Genomic DNA, 22276 nt, shown 5'->3' on the forward strand with positions numbered 1-22276 from the left:
AAAGAGACTCCTTCCCGCCTCCCCTTTTTCTCCTCCTCCTCTCCTTCCGACTGCTGTAACGCCGCGTGCCAGAGATGAAGTTATTAATTCCCGCTATTGCACTCTCTTCGTCGGCATCTTTCATCCCCGCGTGCGCCGCCGCACAATGCGCGTAGAATGCGCGAACGGGAAACGAGGGTGCGTAATTGAGTCTCTCCGAGGTTGCGGGATCCTAAAAATAAAAGGTCGAATGTCACACGTATTCGTTTTATTCACCTTTATTCCCAAATGCGAAAGCTGCCAGCCTTTCCGCGCGCAGTTAACATCGTATACGTCACTTCGCCGTATGTATTATCGAGAGAGCGACACGCTGTGTTCGCCCTGACAGATACATGCGACTGCCGCCCTGCGAGAGTCCCATGCGATGAAAGTTAGGGGGAGAAATCGCTGAGGACGCGCGCGCGGCTAACTATTCGAGTCGAGATTGGAGAGACTTGACGACAAGGTACTTAAGTGTCCCGCCGGATTACACGCTCGGTGCTGACGGCAGTGTCTTACACGCGCGCATTCCGGAGCTTACTACTCCTCGAGAGTGAGAGGGGTGTATCCTCGGGCGCGCGAGGCGCCATCGGTGTTTGGCGTTTCTCTTGTTATTTCAGGTATTTACAACCGCGATCGACGCAACGCCGACGGGTATTTGTCGTACGGATGCGTGTCTCCCTTGACGTAAGTCGTTTTCTCCCTTTGCCTCTCGTGATATACCCTCGCCTTCCTCCGATTCCCGATATGTATTTATTTAACGGGGATCTTCGTTACGAAAGCTCCGCTCGGCGAAACGAATCTCGACGAAGTCGCAATCCGTTCAAAATTTACACATCAGTCACAAATAGTCGTTTCAGAGTAAACCATATCTATATAGACTTTTCTCGGAACGATTACGACTGTGTGACTGACGTTCAAGTACGTTTTTATCGCGCGTATGATTTGTGTATTCGCGATCGGTCGTTAAAAATAATCAATCTTTAGTAGTGCCAACCTGCACGTCTGTCCTATTTCGAGAATTGGACGTGGAAATATGCGCGAGATCGCGCAATTAATCTGAACTCCGCACCGACGGATAAACGCGCGAATCGATAGTCCTTTTTCCGGAAAACGCCGTAATTCATTGCGCCTAAACAGGAGGCGGATTCGGCCGGGATTCGGGAAGGCCGGAATGTGAGGGGGGACAACGACGGGCATGAAAATCTGTCGCCCAGACAATGCCCGCGGGGGTTTCCTCGATTGCGGTTGGCACTTTTCGACCGCATCGAACGGAATCCCAGCCGGTGGCGGGTGCCCCGAGCGCGCGTGATCGTCCGCGTTCCAATTTATCAGCGCGCGTGATAGCCCTCGCAGGGATTCCGCTCGGATCGGAAGAAATTCTCGGGTCGGCGCGTGAGCCAATTAATTACTCGGCGATCATGAAATTCCGGGTGTTGTGAGATCCGAGTCATCGGTAACCGTAATTGATTCGTCAGATATTTGGGTTATCATCCCTTTATTGCCCTATCAAACTCGAACTGTATCTCCTTCTGTTTCCCAAAGTAAAACGCGATTATCGTTTTAAATAGATCTTTCCCCAAAGAATACGAACCTTTTTCCTGTTATCTTCCTAAGCAGTGAAATTTGTTATTGGATTTATAGTATATAGGTATACATAGGTAACATCTTATATAAATTGACTTATATACTCTCTAAATCACAATCAGTGAAAACTCTGCCACTGATCACTGAAATCACTGAAAATACACTGACTTTCAGTGATTATTTTCTGATTATCACTGAAAGTCAGTGTATTTTCAGTGATTTCAGTGATCAGTGGCAGAGTTTTCACTGATTGTGATTTAGAGAGTAAATTAAGGGAAGGAAATATTCTTTAAAGAATTAAGTATTATTTCTCACAGAATTCGAATCGCGTGGAACATTCGAAAAGAATAAGGAAATGTATATGTATTCGCATTGTGACATTTTGCGATACGAGAGAGATAATTCCGCAAAAAAAGGGATAAAGGGACCACACGTCACGCGCCTGAGCGAGAGATATAAATCTGCAAGGGTAAAAGGCCCGTGTAACACGTCACGTCGAAATGTCAAGTTTTTGCAGCGAAAAGCCGAGAAAACGGATCCGCGCGTAAAATGTATTTCCTGTTAATCTACGTTGCACATTGAGAGTTCTTCCTCTAACGGCGAGCGACAGGATTCGTATAGCTATGTATCTTCGTTGCGTTCACGACATACGTTAAGCCGCTAACGTCAGTCCTCGTCGTCCATCAATTAATCACGGGAGGTAATTAGCGTCGCGCAAAAAGGGAAGAGCACGACGCGCGACCACGCAATAATTATCATAGCCGAACCTCGAACGTTTGCGTTTGTCGGATCGCCTCGTATGAGAATGAGAGAGAGACAAGGATATACCGGCGCATTAAAAGGGACAAACTGACGTGAAGGGGGCAAGCGAGGGATGAGCGCGCGGAGGGAAGAGGACGTAAACGCGGTCGCTCTCGCGGTCCGCATTCTGCATAATTATAGCAAATTGGTGCGACGTTACCGTGATGTCGCTGAACCGTAACGTGCGCTCGATAACGAGCGCATGTTTAGCTACGCGAGTTTCCTGCGACAACGGTTGTTGAGATCGTTGATTTCATTTTGTTTCCACTAGAGATTTCGATTCGACCTGATCAAGCGTGGATATTAGAAAAAGTAGAATGCTACGCTCATTCGACTGTTACTTAGCCAAAGGGATTTTAATTATGCAATTTATTTATTAAAAAACTTGACAAAGTAGATAATATTTCGAATCTGTAAGATGATACAATTTCAAGTAGTGCTTAGTAATATTATTTCTATTTTTATTAATTTCTCTTCTGTCATCATGAAAAACGTAGGCTTAAAAAATGGTTTATTTGTGGGAAATATTAGTGATACGAATGCTGTGTTCAGAATTGTTTGTTAAAACCAATTGCAGTATTTATTTCACACGCTTTTCTGAAATAGAATAAACCACAATTTTCATTAACATCAACAATATTTTCTTTTGTATATTTATTTGTCAACTAATTTAAATTGCAAACTTTCTAATTGCACCAGAGTTTATTTCACTTTATATTTGATTATACATATATTATTTTATTTTATACTGTGTATTTTGTATTAAAAAAATGAAAATATATCAAGCGAAATTGTATCATCTTACCTAAACTTACAAATAGGAACTGCAAGCAACAAACTGCTCGCGTTATGGTAGTTGCGAAAGTTGCATCTGTGCATAGTGAACGAACAAAATCTTTTTGACATGGATTCATATATATATGCCGCTTGATCAGCGATACCGATAGAATGGAAGTCGAAGTACAATAACGACGGTATGCGACTGAGATTTCGCGTCTTGTGTTTAGTTCTGAACTAACTTATATTAACTCTCTCGGATTATCCTTGAAGTGCCCCCTTATAACCGCCGGAAGATTACAACTTGAGGAAATTGTTCGGCAGACGAGAGCTAAAGTTCGACACCTGTCGAGTCCCGAGACTGGATAGCTACTTTGCTGAGACTCCCAAGTCATCCTGGATGTGGATCTCAAGTGTGAAATGGTGAAGTCTCGTAGTGCTTAAGATTAACGCTTCCTCTATATTCGCTATTATTGCCATTAGTGCCGCACGCGTGCTGCTTTATGATACTGAAACCGTTGTAAGATGTTCTCGTTTTTTGTCTTGAAGGAATCAGCTGAAAGATAGCTTCCATCTAATAATTATTCAACTAAAGTAATGGCGAAAATGCTACCTGAATATCAAATTACTCTGTATATATAAATTATTAATATAAAGATTCCAGAGTGTATAATATGCAAATTTTAAAAGTCAATATTTTTTAGAAATTCTTTTTCTTTTAATATACATAGAAAAAACAACAACGTTTATAATATCTTGCTTCGTTTGCACGTGAAATTTTTATTTTATCATGTTGAATCGCGATGTTTTATATCATATAACAGCCACGAGTGAGTACAAGTATAAATAAGTATAAATAGAATAAACGTATGATAGCTGCGCACATTGTTGCGTGCACAACAATACATTAACATATTAAATCCGCGTTTGAGCGACGCAGCGTGCGTTTCGTAATCAAGAGAATGCAGAATGCCGTCGAGCGCTTATGCATTTTATTAGGACCCCGCGGTGTGAAGATATAAAAATATAGCGGCTGCATTTGTCGCCGCGCGGGCGCGCTCGTTTCTCAGGGACCTTATTACATGGAAATATTACGCCCCGGGTCTCACAAGCGGGGGCGAGATAACGATTCGCGAGGAACGATGTGGTACACTTTTTCCTTGGTATTAGACAACCGAGGTGGGAGCATTTCATTTCAATGTTCCTCGTATTATTAACGGTCTTTTGTCGGCTGCTCGGGGGTCCCGCTCGACAAAATCGCCGGCGAGAACGGCATTTATCGCCGTCGCGAGCCGACACGATTCGCATCTCGCGTCTCCATAATGAAAAATGATCGCGCGAACGAGCAAACAAGATTACTTTTCATTAACACGTTCGATATAATGGATGTGATCCGCGTCTACGATACTTGCATGTCGCCGATATTCTAACCGGTATATAGATATGAAGTAATTCGAACTCGCGTGTGGAGTAAAACGAATTGAAATTCGCGTGTTAACGCACCGTCGCGCTTCCGCGAAAAATCTCACGGCGACGAGCGGTCAATCGTGAATCGAATCGTCAAATTAAAATTTCGGGCCAACGTCGACCGCGCCAATAACGACGTCACTTACCGTGTCACCACCTATTTCAATTACAAATTTTATTCAATATTTATCCACAACTTTTCGTCATGTCGCGGTTCCACGTTGTTAAATATAAAACGATCTCGGAACATGTGTTACGCCTGCGTGAAAATGGTTCGTTAAACTGTTCAATTATGTGCGTTGTTTGTCTTCCGCGACTTTTACGAAGCTGATAAAACCACAGGTATTTTTTTTTTAATTGTAATAAACGCTCAATTAAACCGACTTGTAAAACCACATTAATATGGTAACAAATGATCAAATTTAAAAAAAAAAACAGGAAGCATTGTTGATATAAATTTTTTACTCTTTTTTTTACGAGAAAACTAACGTTATTTTTACGCGAGAAGACGCATTTACGAATGAATACGAAATTATTTAATGTAAAATAATGTTTTTCATTATTTTTGAACGCTAAATTTTAAAAGCGTAAAATAATCTAAGAGTTACTTGAACTAACCGTTTTAGTACTTAACGTAACAATATGTTGAAACACCACGTTGGATCAATTAGAAAATGGAACTATTATTCTTAATGCTTGAAGTGAATGTTCTCCGTGCCTTGCTGAAACTTGCTTTAGATACGTGTAGTCATGCGGCTTTGCAGATGACTGATTTAATTGTAATGTCATTCATTGGTACGAGCAGTATTGCACAAATAGAGTATTCTCATGTGTTAATTGAGGTTTATCTCGTGGTTAAGCTACTGCATTCTGAAATCATGCATTAAACGTGGCTGGAGAAAATACGATCTCAGAGACGAAGAAGAATTAACACGACGCTTTAAAGAAGTTGGATCTGAAAGGCAAATTTAATAGCTCGGGAGCTAATGAATAAAAGTGATTGAATGATAAACTTAGATCTCGAGTCAGTCGCGGCGGCGGTGATACAATTTGAATGGCGGATTAAAGAATCAGCGAAGCATAAAAACGATTGCGGAAGAAAAGAATGAGGGATTGTAAAAAGAATTTGACATTTCCATTTTTCAGAGTAATATATTCGGAAATATGGTTTTCAAGTATCATATTTTAGCGAGTAAATCTCGAAATGATTAGTGTAAGTGCGAAATTGTGTAAATACAAGAAAAGTTATTTCGTCTAAATAGAAAGAGATTTTCACACGCTGTCTGAAACATCTTTGTTACAAAAATCTATTCGTAAGTTTATTAATTAATATACGAAAATAATAGTTTTGCTGGAATATTAAAAATTTTAGCTAGATACAGATCTGAAAACAATTTTATTGAACCGTTAAATTAATTATGTAGGACACTCAAGCGTGTTGATAAATGCTGCAAAAAGTTATGACATTCTAGCAATCAGTTTGACAATACCCCAAAATTATTTTTAGATCTATTAAACTTTTAGATACTTTTCAGCAAAATTAGTTTTTTATATAAGAAATTGATGTACCTATTTTCGCATCGTCATTTAATTTTGAACGTCAGTGTTAGAAAAGTGATTAATAAATATGTTCTCTTTATTTAGAAGAATATTAATTCTACCGCTGAGAAAAGTGATTACTTAATTTATCTTTTTAAAGACAATTATTAGAAAATATTCTTTGTTAAAGATACACGTTACCGTTAAAGGAAGAAAACTAAAATCGCTTTTTTTTAAATACTACAGAATGCTGTTTTTCCGCGTGTTGCGTTATACGCATCGAAAAATTGCAATTTGTTTCGAGCTTCGCGTATGGATTCGGATATGCATTTCCGCATGTCAGCGAGTCGATTGGCCCGCGAATAAGTTGGAAACGGTTCGCATCGACAAATACTCACTCGGATCCTTGACGGCTGTGATGACGAGGCGGAAGCCATTCGAGTTGGTGCCCCAGGCGTCGGTCGTGTATCTCAACGTCACGAAGTTTGTGCGCGTGTAAATCGCGCCCACGGTCTGCTTCGTGTTTCTGCAGGATAGGTCTGCCTGGAAACAAAAGAAAATTGCGTTCGTCGAGTACGTGCCACTTGAAAAGAGGGCTGGAGGAGAGGGTGCCTTTTTTGCAGACGCTCGTGCTAACGATGCAAATGTCGCGAGCGTGATATCGAACGAACATGGGACGGTCGACGTGCGCTTGATTTACGCGCGGATAGTTTTATATTGCAATGGACTAAAAGTCCCAATCGATCCTGTTCGTGGAAACGTCACGGGGAATGTGATTTATGTTGCTGCACATCTGCGAGAGAAAAGTAAATTTAACGTGAAAACTTTGCGTATTAAAAATCTTGGATGTTATTGATATTTTAATCCTCGATTTATAAAGAGAGAGAGAGAGAAAAATATTTTATCTTCTTTTTTTAGTATACGTATCTTTTATATATTTCCTTTCTGATAAATTCTTGTATTACTACATCCAGCATTATCTGCTGTGAATGTTGTACTGAGAAAAAAAAACTTTCTCAAAATTGCTTCTATAACTTTAAAAGCGTACGAGAAAAATGAGGAATATGGATCCATATTGCCAGTAATATCACCCGTATTACAAAGAATAATAAAAATGTTCTCTTTTACATGTCATTAACTGTTCCCTCGCACTTTATGAATCAGGCGGCAATGATAAAGGGACCGTAATTTCACCGTGGCGAAAGTCAGAACGGCAGCTTATAAAAGACCGCGTAAACGTCAAATAACGTTGTTTCCCCGAGATGGTGGCCACTTTTAATAAAGCGGCTATCCGCACACGGTGCGCGAATCTCCTCCTCTTTTTTTTTTGTCAGAAGTTTATGCCGGAGCATTTGTAAGCCAGCTTAAAGCGCAGCTTGATGCAAAACAAAAATAACATATCCCAGTAGATAATCCTGAAATACGAGCCGTAGATATCAATTCAAGCAGCAGCAACGAGACCGTGGTCGGTGAGCAAGAAATTTATTCGTAGATTTGCAACGCGGTATCTCGCTCGTTTGCCTCGAGACACGAGCAACGTAACACTTGTTGCACCCCCCCTTCCTCCCCAACGACAGACGTGAAAGAAACCGGAAACAAACGGTCGCATGAAGATAAAAAAAAGATATGGTCGATGGCGCGTATCGATTATTTTCTATAGCGCTTTTTTCTTAAGTTTTTAAGATAAAGTGATCGGACGCGTATATTTTATATCCGTGCACAAAACTTGCTATTATTAATTTTAAATGCTCTTTTTATTGTAACGTTAAAATGTAATTCTAATCTTTAAATACTTAAGATTATAAAAAATGTTAATATTGTAATGAAAAAAAGCATTTGGAATTAATAAGTTTCTCTGTAAGTATCTGAAAGTGTTGTTACATTCGCTGTTATTTGTGTGTAATTAACGCAATTTCGTCGAAGTGATTTTCAATAGATAGAACCAGTTTTGTTGAAAACGAAACTGGTTTTATCACGTGAAACTTTATTCATTATGTGTTCCGGCGAACAATTTCTAAATCAATTTTTTAATTACTTCAATTGCCGAAGCAACTAAAATCGTTGTATTGGCCGCGTTCGCGGAATATTGTCAAAAGTCAAGTATGCGCGCGTAAAACACAAAACATGTAGGAAAATAATAGAACTGCAGCGATAACTAAATGCAAACGTTGTTGCTTTATCGAGAAAGCAATTTGCAACCTTGTTTGTATTTTCCAATGTTCGCGTTTTATTTAGAAATCAAATATCTGCGCGGCGAGTAAGTTTTATTCGTTAACAGGCATCGCGATCGCGTAAAACGTGTAATTTATCGCATCGTTCTTATCTGGTAGCGCAAAAATCGTAATTTCGTGTAGCGGAAAATTTAGCGAGGAGAAAGAAGGAGTTTTACATGATAACAGTTTAAATTACATTCCGCACATGCGCTTCCGCATAAACAACTTTTATTGAGATTTTAACTTTGTTGTACGATGGGGTTGAACGTTATAGTCGTGTATTTCTGGTTCGAACGGATCGTAAATGCAACCTTTCCTTCCTCTTACTGTCTTTGATCAGCGGCTTTGTTATCGCAAAATATTATCGAATCTATCCTCAGGCTGTTTAATAACTGTCTTCTTCCCGTCCCCCAATTAGCGTGAACAAGAGATTTAGTTTTGCGGGAGATAATCCGCATTTAATTATCTCTTCTTGCTTCGATCATTAACTTCCATAATTTCCGTCCTTCTCATTTTCTATACGTTCTCTCTCTCTCTCTCTCTCTCTCTCTCTCTCTCTCTCTCTCTCTCTCTCTCTCTCTCTCTCTCTCTCTCTCCCTCCCTCCCCTCTTTCCCCTTATTTTCCATGTGGCAGAAACAACAACGCAGCTTCTACGTATCAGATGAGTGGGAATAATTAGCATGGCTAAAACTGCAAACGCTCGCATTAAGAATGCAAGTAGGATATGTGCATAATTTAGAAAATACAATCTTTCCAGTCCCATTTAGCTTCCCTTGCAATTTTTATCAAAATTCTTATACATTTTAACAATGGAATGTATAATAACTTTTACATGAAATATGTAAAGATGTAAGATAGCAATAAATTTATACAGAAAATTTATATGGAAAATTGAAAATATGTGATGCATTTAAAAATAATTTTTTTTAATCGATATGTAATAATTCCGACTTTTATCATTGTTTCAGGACCGTGATGGATGAAACTGATTGGATTCGCCGTTTCGGTGAGTTACTGTGTAATATGAAACTGTCATGCAATGTCAAAACCGCAACACTAAAATTAAATTTCATGAATTTTTTAAATTATATTCACCGCTCAGGCTATATGCCACATAAAATCTCAAATTTATTAGTTTTTAATTTTTACGTTACATAAGATTTTTTTTAATTTAAAGCAATTTTTCCTAAGTCGCAGAAAACTTAGTTTATCAATGTTTTTGTTAAATAATATAGATATGATTATATTATTATAACATGATTATCTTACGTATATCAGCGCATTATTTATTTCCACAGTCTAATAGTATTAGAAAATTACACAATTTTAAAATATCGCGAATGCATAAATATTACATTTATAAATTTTTTTTTTACTTACAATTAAAATTTTTAATTGTACTAACTGTAATGCATTTTTCGCGCGATATATAAAGTAATTTAGGATAAGCTGATTGTTAAATATTATTCGTTGTTAAGTCACGAAGGGGGCAACGTGCTTGCACAATGTATTAGGAGATAACACGAAATGAGGAAAAAGGAATAAAAGTAAAATAACGTTCTCGAAAAAGAAAAACCTCGAGAAACTGGGTCGCCGAGAATAAAGTTACGGAATAAAAGTCCACAGTTATATAAGGACACAAACTTTGCCAGTCGTTAATAATTGTAGAGAGAATTAATAAAGTTAAGAGAGAGAGCAACGTCAATTTATAATATAAATTTATATAATATTGCATAGTTATGAAACATGAGTTTTTCTTGTGTTTTGCACTTGAAAACTTATGTATTTTGGTACATTGAAATATTCTGTATGAGCAGACGTGCACACGTTCGGACGTGACCAATATTACATCAAATCCATTACATTTGGCAAATTATTATCATTATGTCGCACGCACTGCAATTATTCGAACAATTTGTTAAATCCCATTAATCAAAGCATTTATTTTTATTAAAAATAACGTAACTGCAGTTTTGCATTTGAATGACATGCTAATGCAGTACATCGATTGTATACGAGCGGATTTTCGACCAACAAAAATAATTTACAGAATAAACTGCTTAATTATCCTAATGTTATTCCGCAATGCGTTGAATCGTATTGTGTTATAGTAAATGGTTTTACTTATCCAGGGCTGTTTTTCCGGTCGTGATTTCAAGTCGAGTTGTGCATTCTCGAAGGAAGGATCTCGTTGTTTGCACGACAAGCGCAAAAATCACGTTAATGTCATTACAAACGCAAAATTCGCAACAATCTGCGTTATTCCAAGCGTGATGTTTACCGCGGCGCGACATCGACGATCGGCGATGAATTTTATCGGTAAAAAGCTTTTTTGTGCCAGCCCGCAAACAATTACGATAATCAAACGCCACAGTCGAATTTAATTGCCCGGTATCTCTCATCGCTGAATGGAGGTCAGTCTAATTTGCGATCGCATTATTATTGGCAATACAGTAGGACGAGTAGGAGCACGGTGATTCACTCTCGGACTGATGTATAGGGTCTATTTGCGCGCGGCAAATTGTGTACTCTGCCTGGTATTAGGATTGCATCCGTACGCGAACGGCGGTTTAATAACGTGCTCGCCGATCGACCACACCTGTCAACCGGACGAGCACTTGTCAATGTCGACGACGAGAGTCATCGATCATGCACGAAACGTAGGGTTAAGTAATCTGCATCGTCAAGCAGACAGCCAAGCTGTAGACGTAAGCCGGCAGCAGGAAGGGTTGCTCTTGTAGTTGCATAGGGTGCCGGGTTTACCCTTTGATACGCCGCTGACGTACGCTCGAGGCAAATGAACTGGCACGGTACATAGATTTCAAAAGGGCCAAGTGCTTAATTCTACATTTATATAATCTTTCAATCTTCTCTCATTTTCGAAGCAGAAAGGTGGAAATTTTATGTTGGGCGTTAGTCAGATAATATGGATCTACAACGATAGTTTTGTTCCTTTGTGCTCCCCTCGGCAGATTTATTCTAATCAAGAATTGAAATTACTATCGTTATTATGGGGAAAATATCTGAAAAACGTGGAAAAGCGGAGAAAGGGTCTCTTTATGTGGCTCGCGACGCGCATAAAAGTCAGGAATTCGAAATAGGTTAGAGGCTAGAGGAAGTAGAGGAAAGGTCCGAGGACGAGTTCAGAGATCGTACGAGATTAGATACATCTTCGGGGAGAACGTCGACCGAATGGCAATGCCGCGACGCAAACGCGAATGGAGGTCGCCGTCCGTAAGAGGACCACCTAATCTACATTTACATGACTTTCAGCGTATCACGCGAGAATGGAACGGATCCCCCGACGAAGCCTCGGAGGTGCAATTTCTCTTTCATCGGGCTTTCTTGCCGACGAAAGAAGGCCTCGAGCGAGCTTACAACAATGCCATCCCAAGTCGATTCTCGAAGAGGTTCGGAAGAGGGCGTCCCCGAGTGGCGGCCGAGAGGCCATTGTCGTGCGTGCAAACAACGAGATCCTTCCTTCGAGGATATGCAGCTCGGCCTGTGAAATCTCGACCGGGAAAACAGCCTCGGGCTATGAAATCGTTTGCCATCATTCTTCAAAAAATACAAAGTACCGCATCAAGAGACACGACGGAAAGTATTTCGGGGAAGCTCTTCGGGTAGAGCGTAAGGAAGAGGTCTATTTGAGTTTATTTCACGGCTTTCAACTTTACGAATCAATAATAGATATTGAAAAACTGTTTTTCTATACGAGAGACACCTCGTTATGTTAACGAGAATAAGCATGAGTAATGTATATATAAATTAAAGACGTTGGCATATAAAGTTATATAGTTTGTGCAGAGATTACGCGAAAGCTTAGAAATTTGTAAAATGATAGGGATACGCGATATCTCGATAGTTGGAAGAGAAGCTCATATTTCCGCATTAGATTTGCCATAAAAATTGTCTCGGTCATGTATGTAATATATGCCCGACGTAAAATTACCGTCGTTATAAATTGCATACGGCGCGTACAAGACATTTATATCTCGAATGCGGTTGTCGAATGCACGCATTTTATTGGCAAAATCAGTTAACACATTTTAAAAAACTGAGAGACATTAAACTTTTTAACTATTTTAGTTATTTTTGTTTTTGATTTAATTCTATATAAAAACTTATTATGGCTTTTCTTTTGCAGATGATTTGACTTAGTGTTAAAGAGATACAAATTATTTTATGCTTTTTTATTTATTATATAATTTTATTTTGCTTAGAAATATTATTTCGAGCCGAATTGCTTTCCTGTAAGCTCGAAAGCTAACAGGCATACATTCTATGGATCCATGAAACGCAATAAAAATAACCTTATATTTTCCTCTGGTTTTATTGTGGTTTTTGAAAACGCAGGACAAATGGTAAACAAGACAATCATTCGTATTTTCTTTATAGTTTCGTGATATACGTAAAATCCGTTTAAATCTGGTTTTGTATTTGGAGCTTGAATCTCTTTTAAATTCATCAAAGCACTTCAAAAGAAATTGATGATAAACCTTTAAGAAATAATGATTATTATTCCTTCTTAACAATTTATTATTGATTTTTGTAAGGACAACACATTAAAATATTTTTTTATTTACATTTAATGCATCCAAGACAATGTAAAATATAATATAATAAAAGAAACCAACTTGCGAGTTAGTGAATTCGCAAAAAGCAGACGCATCTTCGAACCGGTAAAAGCTTGCGAAAGCCATTATCGACACGGCGGAAGCTTTTCTTCGCGCGATCACAAATTCCGTCCCTTGCCGCGACTGTTCGGCGAACTTCGAAAGCGATGAGATCCAGATGGCTGCTAGTTTCGCAAACTTCGCTGACCAATTTCTCGCGACCGAGAAGCGACGCAGAAGCAGGCAGGTCCGGGACATTAAGCGATACTATGGTGGTGACGCTCCTATAATTAATGATCCCATAAGCCGGAATTATCGCAACGATGCACCGCGTCGATATCGATCTCTCCGAAGTCTAGAGAACCGTGAAATACTTCTCCTCGCCGAGTCATAATTAATAGATAGTAATCAAATATTATAGCCCATTGCGCGGAGGATCGCCCTTCCGATGGTAAATTATTACAGCGAATGTGACGCAAACACATTATGATTTACAGCTGAATGGGCGCGCGTTATAGATAGCACAATTACGGGTAAAATCTCGTACGAGCACTCGATCACTATTTAATGTTCTTCGTATGCGATATATCGATCATCATATATTTACGCCGCGCTGTCATCTTCGATCGTTTTTCCCGCCTAGAGCCGCATATAATTCCTTCGCGTAATGTATTCATAGGATGGAGAGTTCATTTAGGATTTTAACTAACCGATATATTATTTATTTCAGAGAGAATTTTGTTTCAATTTTGCATTACTATAAATATTGCCCGAGGTATTTTCGCGGATAAGCTCGGCTCATGAATAACACATACGCTGAAAAATCTTTTATATGCTAATGTTGCATTGCGTATCATTCGCTAATCGAATATTAATTCCCGTCTTCTATTATCAGTCAATTTCGATCAAATATAGTTTTAAACCTATTTCCATAACGTAGACAGAGACTGCATTATTTTAATACGAACTTTTTTTATGTATTTTTTTTTTATGTTTCTGCAGCATGAAGAGGATCGTTAAAATCATAATTAAATTGAACAAGAAATGAACCTTCTTAAATCTCACATGAGATTAAGATGTCACACATTTGAGACAAGAAAATTTCAATATCTTACATTTAAGAACATAACTTATGATAAACGTTAAAAATCTCAACCAACTCCACACGCGTAAGGAAGCAATTTAAAATGTGTCCCGTAACTTATTTTTGCGCCGCTTTTCTCTACGTGGGAAAGAACGGACGAGGCCACGTCGAAACGTAAAAGTAATTTGTCGGATGAAAGCACTGAAGTACCAAGCAGGGAGCGGAACCCGGCGAACTTTTATTTCAACTTTTAATCCGTCAAAGCGTTCATCAGGGAAAATTTACGCGAGAAAAAAAAATTAATCTGATAAAATAGCTCGCGAGTGGACATGGCGGACGCGCGAGGGAGATAGTGCAGCTTAATAACGGAATGAAATACTGCCACTTAAAAGGCCACTGGGCGAAAATAAATACGGGGAGATAGAACGTACGGGTAATGCGTTTATTATTCCCGGAATGGCGTTTCGTAAAGTTGCTATTGCAGTGTAGCGTTGTGACGAGACGAGAAACGGTGTCGTAATGCGACTACGGTGCTCCCCTCCCCTCCCCCGATCGTCATGAGTGCAATTTTCTAGCGACAGTAAGGAGAGACGTTTTTCAATGCAATAATTAACCGAGGGCGATGAGAGGAGTCTCGTAAATTTACGATAAAACAGGTACTCGATGAAAATATACGTGCGGGCAAAAGGGGGGGATCTCACTGTTATTACCACGATGCAAATCATCATTTGCAAATTTATCAGAATGACGCGGTAAGTTTAGGAAAGAAAAATGTTTACAGTCACAATATTGCCGCAAACTCTCCAAGTTCCCCTCGCTATATATGCCTGACTGCTCGAAAAAGTTTTGGTACAGCGGCAAGCAAAACAGTTATTAAAGTTACGTTATAATCACTTTGCTAAGCTCTTCGTCTGTTAACTTTGCAGATTTTATGGGCGCTCTCCTTCGTTTCCGTCGTAAATTTCGAAGGAAAATGCCTCGCAGTTTATAAACCTCGAATTTTTATATTTAATCTCTGCAAAATGGCTTTGGATACAAGGCGAATATACAATATACATTACGGCAACACACATTTATCCAAGTTTTATAATAAACATTTAACGGCCGGAGCCTCAATTGTAAGCGTGTGCAATCGTGTCTCCCAGCGTTTACTCAGCTGTGATTATTCCTACCAATTCATTAACCACGAGACACCGCTCTCTATTTATCGCCATTAACCATCGGCCATAAATATGCCTGCTGCGACACGAGCAGCCTTCGAGATCTTAATCAAACGAATCGGGAATTACGGCGGAGTAAATTAATAACGGAGCAACACCAACATCGTCTCTTGCCGCGCCTGATTGGCCCAACAAGCTTAACAGCCCGCCATTCATCTCGCGGGATCGATCGCAAGCCCTTGCACGAATCCGCTCTCCCGAGCCCCGAAGCTTATCGGAGGGCAGCGGGATGCCGGAGTCATGGGGTACACGTAACATGCACACACACACACACACACACACACACAACACCGGAAACCAGAAGCGGGATAGATGAACGCGAGTCCGAGCCGGCCACACACTCCCCGGCTTTCTCGCCGAACTCGCAGATCGTACTTTGAAAAGCTTTCGGAAGAGGCTCCCCCGGTTTATCATAATTGCATCTCACGGTATCCAAGCCCGCTCTTTCCTAACGAGCACGCAGCAGCGACGCGAGCAACGTAGTAGCTCGAGAAATTAGTATCCGGGCGAGTTTATGCCAGACCGTCAACGCCATGAATTATGGATGCATCGGTCGGGTCCGGCGTTTTGCCCGTGCGCATGTTTTTTCGCACCATATCGTACGAAAGCGCGTCGTCTCTTTTTTTAGATTTTCAACTCGACGTTGCGATTACACGTGAGCACGGGACCAACTCATGGTTATTTTTAGGGCGAGAAATATTAGCGTAGTATCTACGATTACAGGAAGATGATATAAAAAGTGCTAGGAACATATTAGAAAAGTATCTTAATTGAGAAAGAAATTTTTTAATTTCTTAGATTGTTTTTAATGTACAAATATTTATGATTAGTGTATTGCATAATTATACATGGCTCTCGCATAATTACAAAATGTTAACTCTGCAAATTTCCATTTAACTTTAATGGTAGCTTCTTTCGTTAAATCAACACGTAAATCGAGACAAGATTGCGCTTCGTCTGACCTATGCGTGTTTATTCCACTAGTTCCCCTTCACCGCGTTGCGTTGTGCCAGACAGTTACTTGTTTTCCGTCGGTGCTAAAAACTCGCACTCAACGGTACTCACCGCAGAACTCACCGGAAACTCTTTTCTTATGCGGAAATTAATTAAATTTCGTTGCAGCCATCAGGTTAATCTCAGGTCGTATACTTCGAAACCACTTGCATCTTCCACCCTTCAATGAACCTTGCGCGCGGCTAATTTCCTTTGGAAAAGTCTGCTAGGGAGTAAAATGAACGAATATAATGAACAAGTGTAAACTCATACTGTCTTGTTTCGGTCCTTGTTTTCGAGAATTATTTCGAGATATTTCACAAGAAGGTAAATTGAAGACAAATTGAAAGACAAATTGAGACAAATTGAACTCTAAGAAAAATCGAGACAAATATAACAATAAAATGTAAATAAAGTATTAGTATCTTTAATATTGTGAATGCGTTTTGCACTGAACTTACATTAAAAATCGAATCAATATTCTTCGATTAAGCGCAATTATAAATTAAAGGAAGCGGCAATATTATGATATCTAAGATATCTACAATACGATCTGTGCACACGCAGCAATCAGTTAACTATAACATACTATGTGGAACTGCATCTCGTAGAGAAATTTAGCACGACAATGGCGGGATTAGTTCCAGCAGATCGTAGGACTTCCATTGTTCAGATTCAGTCGAACCATCTACGTCAGTACATTCCGGATTGTCCTGGCAGTCAGGCGATCCATCAGCTAATCAGTTCGCTCGACGTGTTTCTTGAAGTGTGCCGTTTTACATGCGGGCCGGCGTCTATGCGGGTACTAAGATTGCCTTTATTTGCAAATGCTAGTCTGTCATTACGTTAACTTCTCGGAAAGTTGTCTATTGAGGTATCCGCTTGAGGATAATTAAATTTATTGCCGAGTGTTCCAGGAATGTTACATGTGATGTCGACCATTGGTCCGAAAATAGGGAAAGAATGAAATTGAATTTCCTGTAAACGTTTGTAAATTAATGATAGCTTCTACAGCAGTGAAACATTCGATGCAAACAACTCTTTGTGATTTTCATTATTAAACTTCTTTATAATTAAATTTCGGATTAAGTTTCTTGTCAGGATAAAGTTCATTGCGAAGTAATTAAAGAATATTGTTATTTATTTATACATTTGAAGCCTTGATTCTCTTCAACATTCAGTTTTAAATTTCATCAACGTTGTTATTGGTAGTGATTAAATTTTTATTGGAAAAGAATGAAGTTTGTATTACGTAGAGAATATAAAGGTCCGGTTGGTTTTTTTTTAGGGCGTTCTGCATATTAGTCTGGTTGATACAAAGTGACAAAATGAAACTGGACTGTAATATAAAATAATATTTTATAAAAATTGTACCCTGTAAATACGCGTGTCTTCCTAACGTTCTTATGGCCAGTAGTAAAATCTTTTACATAAATTTATGATTTTTGGGCTCAAGAAGCAAAATTTACGCAGTCGACCATGTCGCAAAAGTCAGCGTTAGCCGAGTACTTCCATATCTCTGTATAACGCGGAAAAAGTGTCACGAAAATATGGAGATTTATATATACGCAACGTGAAGCACGTATTTCTCTAGAATTTGTACGTTCTGAATATGATTGCTGCGGTTCTATTTTTCTCTCGTGAGATACAATTTTTTTTCACAGACGATAAGAAAAGATCAATATTTTCTATATACAGATGAGAAAAACTGCAGCACAAAACTTGAGTAAGTTATTTCTGTTAAAAAGTAATATACTATTTAGCAATAAAAACATTCGTATAATAATAAAATTATGATGCTATATTAAAACTTAAATTCAATATTAGTCCAATAATAACAAATTTATATTTTAAGTGAAAAATAATCCAAAGACTTAACGGCGTTTGGGAAACTTCGCGTTTCATGATTTTACTTCGCTACGTAGCTTTTAAAGCAAGTTTGAATTTTATGTCTTCTAATTGTCCGTTCAACAGATTCTTCCCTAATTATATCACGGAATTGTTTTAGCGCGCTCGTTAGTACATCGAAGTTCTCGGCGACAGAGCTGTCTGTGTCGTCGTGACTTTCACTATCGAACAACCTGGCGGAGCAACTTCCGGAAACGACGCTTCTTTCACATCCTCATATTTCATTGGCGCTCTCTAGACCATCGCCGCCTACTTTTGGTAACTCTACCGACCGTGCCGAGTCATATTTTAAGCGAAACTTAATATAGCCGATTTATTGTCATTTCAAAAGATCATTTATAGCGTGCTCAGGGTACAATTTGCATTCTGTCTCTGTTCTTCTGGTCCAATGGAAGTCACGTGTTAAATTGCGAAGTAAGGATACGTATTTAGATGGTAAAATGAATTAAAATTTCATAATTTTCTAATGAGATATATATATTCTTATATTTATGGTTAACGATTAGTGTTTCTAGACGATGACTACTCATCGAAACAGATCCTTAATAAATATGCGATTTTATCAACTTAAAGTACAAAGAATAGAATTGATTTATCGTTTCTCATATTTATGAGCCTCCCGATGGTCTAATTATCGTGACTTGAGTTTTTCACCGGTTAAGATGTTGGCTTCTGAACACATAATACAGATCGTCGACCCGAATAATTTCAGCAATGAGAAACTGTGAAATATATCGACCAATGCAGATCGGTTCTGAGTTTGAATGGCACCGCGATCGTATTTAATCAGCAAATGTGGGTGGCGCGTGAATCGCGTAGCGCGAATTCAGCATCCGTTCGTCGATTATAATCATTTGCCGTACAAGATTCGTCTGTTTCGTTATTTACGAAACGCTACGGGTGAAATGAGTCGTACAAATACAATTTCACGATTATACAATGCTATTATGCGTTGTATTCTTTGCAAAATATATTTAACTAATTGCATATCGCGTATGATGAGTCTTGTGATAACAAAAGAACATAACCAAGTGTCCTCCGATTTCAATAATAAGAGACGTAAAGTATTCTTGAAATTATATTTAACTTTTACATAAATTCTGTTATCTTTTATAATTTCCACAATATTAGCTTTACAGAAAATAACTAACATTTTTAAAGAAATATTTTACATCTTTAAGTGGAAGAATGCACTTATACAAAAATATGTGTTTTATTTTTAACTACATTTTATACGTGTAAATATCGTAACGTGTTTTCGCGAATGTTGTACGAGTACGTTACAACTTCGATGCTGCGCATCGATTTGTACAACAAATAATTTTTTATTTCAATTGGAACACGTAAATCTATGAGAAATATATCAGATAAATCATAGAGATGTATGTATCTAGTTGAAAACAAACAAATAAATATATAACCTCGCAGATTTCATAGATTGCGTTTTCAGACGGATAGGCTAAAACAAATTGATTGTAACATTTAATGGACTCTAGATCATGTACAACATATAAGCGAAATTATTAACTGTAAAATAGGGCTTAATAAATACATCATTTATTGGCACGCTGTCTCATTATACGGAATGTACTAATTACGAGGTACATAAATTACATGTAATTATATGTTTATAGGTAAATTTACAAATCCAAATATAAAAGTATAACAAACTCAAAAGAAAGTGAGAAACAATGTTAATGTGATTTTTGCAAAGAAAAATTTGTTAGAAAATATAATAAAAAATATATTACCTTCTCTCATATTTTTTTATAAGTAATTCTTTTGTTATTTTACTTAGAGATTTTTTTATCTGCGTGTATCACAAGCATGAATGTGAAAGAAGAATTAAAAATATCGCACAGTCTCAATATCTTGATTAATTTATTTAAGAAAAAATCTGTTAGTATTTCGACTATATCTAGTTTTGTAATACCAATCTTTATTTTAATCTTTTACAGTTTATTCATTCATGTTTATTACTTAAATTTAAATTATTCGAGACAAAATGAGAATCAATAAATGCTTAATCGCAGAACGAAGTAATTTTTTGCATATATATTATCTCTATATCTACGAGAGTTAATTAGTTAATCAGATTTTCAATGCTATTAATCTCCAGAGTAGATTATTAAAGTACGGTATTATTGGGAAATTGTATTGATATTCATTATAGTTGAACATTAGTTTTATTAGTTTTTCTATATATGTGCAATTTTATTAGATATTTTTTTTACTTTATTTATTCAGCTTCTGTAATCACAATCTGTGATTTACAAGTTGACAAGTTAAATTAATAATTATAAGATTCGCATATGTTTGCAATTTATTTTCAATTGACACGTACGAGGGACCAAAGGCCGCGTAAACTTAGCGAACGAAAATTAATTTGTTTCTTCGTATTCACGAGTTGCAAAATGAAAGCTTTTCGACCTCAAATTGCGATAAATCACGAACTAACGTGAGCAAATCTGTAATGTCGGCAATAATTTGCGAAATGTCAACGATAAACTCAATTAGGAGTTTAAAGAGAAATAGGCAACGTTTGGTGAAGCGTGTGAACGACACTGTTACCAGTTTACTAAGCAGATGATGCCTAGAACAGAAATTGACTTGTCCAACATACAGATTATAATAGCGTCAGTGCGCATATTTGCAGTAATCGAAATATTACTGTCATGAAAATCACCGGTTGAACAATTCTGACAAACGTAACGTTGCACGTTACTTTAATATCAAAAGAGATAGCACCTATCATGTTATAATAACATTTATGGTACCTTTACAAACTCTCGTCGAATAAATAAAAAACGTAATTAAGAAACGTAATTATGTCGATTAAATATAAAATTAAGTAAATAATATAGTAATATAATAGAATCTAAGTCATTTGTTACATATCATTCAGTAACATTTATAAAAAAAATAGATTTGCAATATATAAAAACATGCTTCTATTATAATTAATCGAAAAAATACAAATTACATTAGAATATATATAAAAAAATTATTACATTAATGTACAAATTTACTACAAAATTGAGTCGAATAATGGAATCACATTATCACAGATTTTGAAATGTTTAATAAAGATAGGAAGACATTTTCTGACATCGTATTTCTTATGATATGCGCTGACACGTGGACATAAGAGACACCTCGCAAATGTATCTAACGCGTCTAGAATAATTTTCCGTGGCTCGATTCACCTTGTCGCCACGGTGATTTTATTACCGAACAGACAAACTTGGTCTGAAAAGATTAAATCTCAGGAAAAAACCTGTACCTGCTTTATATAAAATAAAATTAATAATAATTCTAAAATATAATTTCTCTGAAAATAATATTATCGCATATATTTATAGCTATCAGTAACAAAGTTTTCGAGACGAAAAAATTTAAGAAATAAACAAGTAACATAAAATTAACTTTACCAGTAAACATTAAACGCGCTACGGGTGTTAGTGACGCGTTAACTGACACGTCTATAACATAATTTCCTATGCTGGGGATAACGATGACCAAATTAATTATCATTTTATAGGATTGCGACAGAAATTGGTTTGCGCATTGCTTCTCGTGTGCAACATTTCTCGCAATTAACTCTCATTTCATGCTATTCAAAGCACAGTCATAATTAGCATCGCTTGAATGTTCAAATGCGTATCGACGCATTTATGTTTCAATTTAATAAACGAATTAACTTGTATAAAATATAAATATATCTTTATGTTTTTTTAATGAGAGTCTCGATAATCAATAAAATTAATAAAATCAAGTTAAATCTTCAAGAATTATTAATTATCTTTACAATTTAATTATTACCTTATGGTAAAGATTATGTAAATAAAATTAATATTCAAATAACTTGTATTGTAATTTTTTTATAACTTATGCATTTTCTGCGAATTTCAACTTATTAATAAACCGCAATTGTGACGATGAACGCTAGGTAGACAAGCGCATGCCTGACTAAGAGAATAAGAGTCACGACACGTCAACTTCGAGCAATGTGAAAATTTGCGCGACTTGCGTTCGTGCTCCGTTATTTATAC

At 37.5% G+C, this 22276-nt stretch overlaps 2 protein-coding genes across 5 annotated transcripts in view; one reads left to right on the top strand and one right to left on the bottom strand.

Annotated features, from left to right (window-relative positions):
• LOC105837360 overlaps window positions 1-22276 on the top strand; it is a 184464-nt gene that overhangs the window by 35328 nt on the left and 126860 nt on the right. For all 3 annotated transcript variants that reach the window (XM_036289118.1, XM_036289119.1, XM_012682076.3), the window contains one exon: window positions 9372-9409. The gene's annotated coding sequence lies outside the window, so the exon portion shown is untranslated. The remainder of the gene's footprint in view (window positions 1-9371; window positions 9410-22276) is intronic.
• LOC105837359 overlaps window positions 1-22276 on the bottom strand; it is a 160407-nt gene that overhangs the window by 25423 nt on the left and 112708 nt on the right. For both annotated transcript variants that reach the window (XM_036289117.1, XM_012682075.3), the window contains exon 3: window positions 6588-6732. In XM_036289117.1, the coding sequence (XP_036145010.1) occupies window positions 6588-6732 (145 nt within the window). The remainder of the gene's footprint in view (window positions 1-6587; window positions 6733-22276) is intronic.

This window comes from Monomorium pharaonis, chromosome 6 (assembly GCF_013373865.1).
Source record: "Monomorium pharaonis isolate MP-MQ-018 chromosome 6, ASM1337386v2, whole genome shotgun sequence".
Lineage (NCBI taxonomy): Eukaryota > Metazoa > Arthropoda > Insecta > Hymenoptera > Formicidae > Monomorium > Monomorium pharaonis.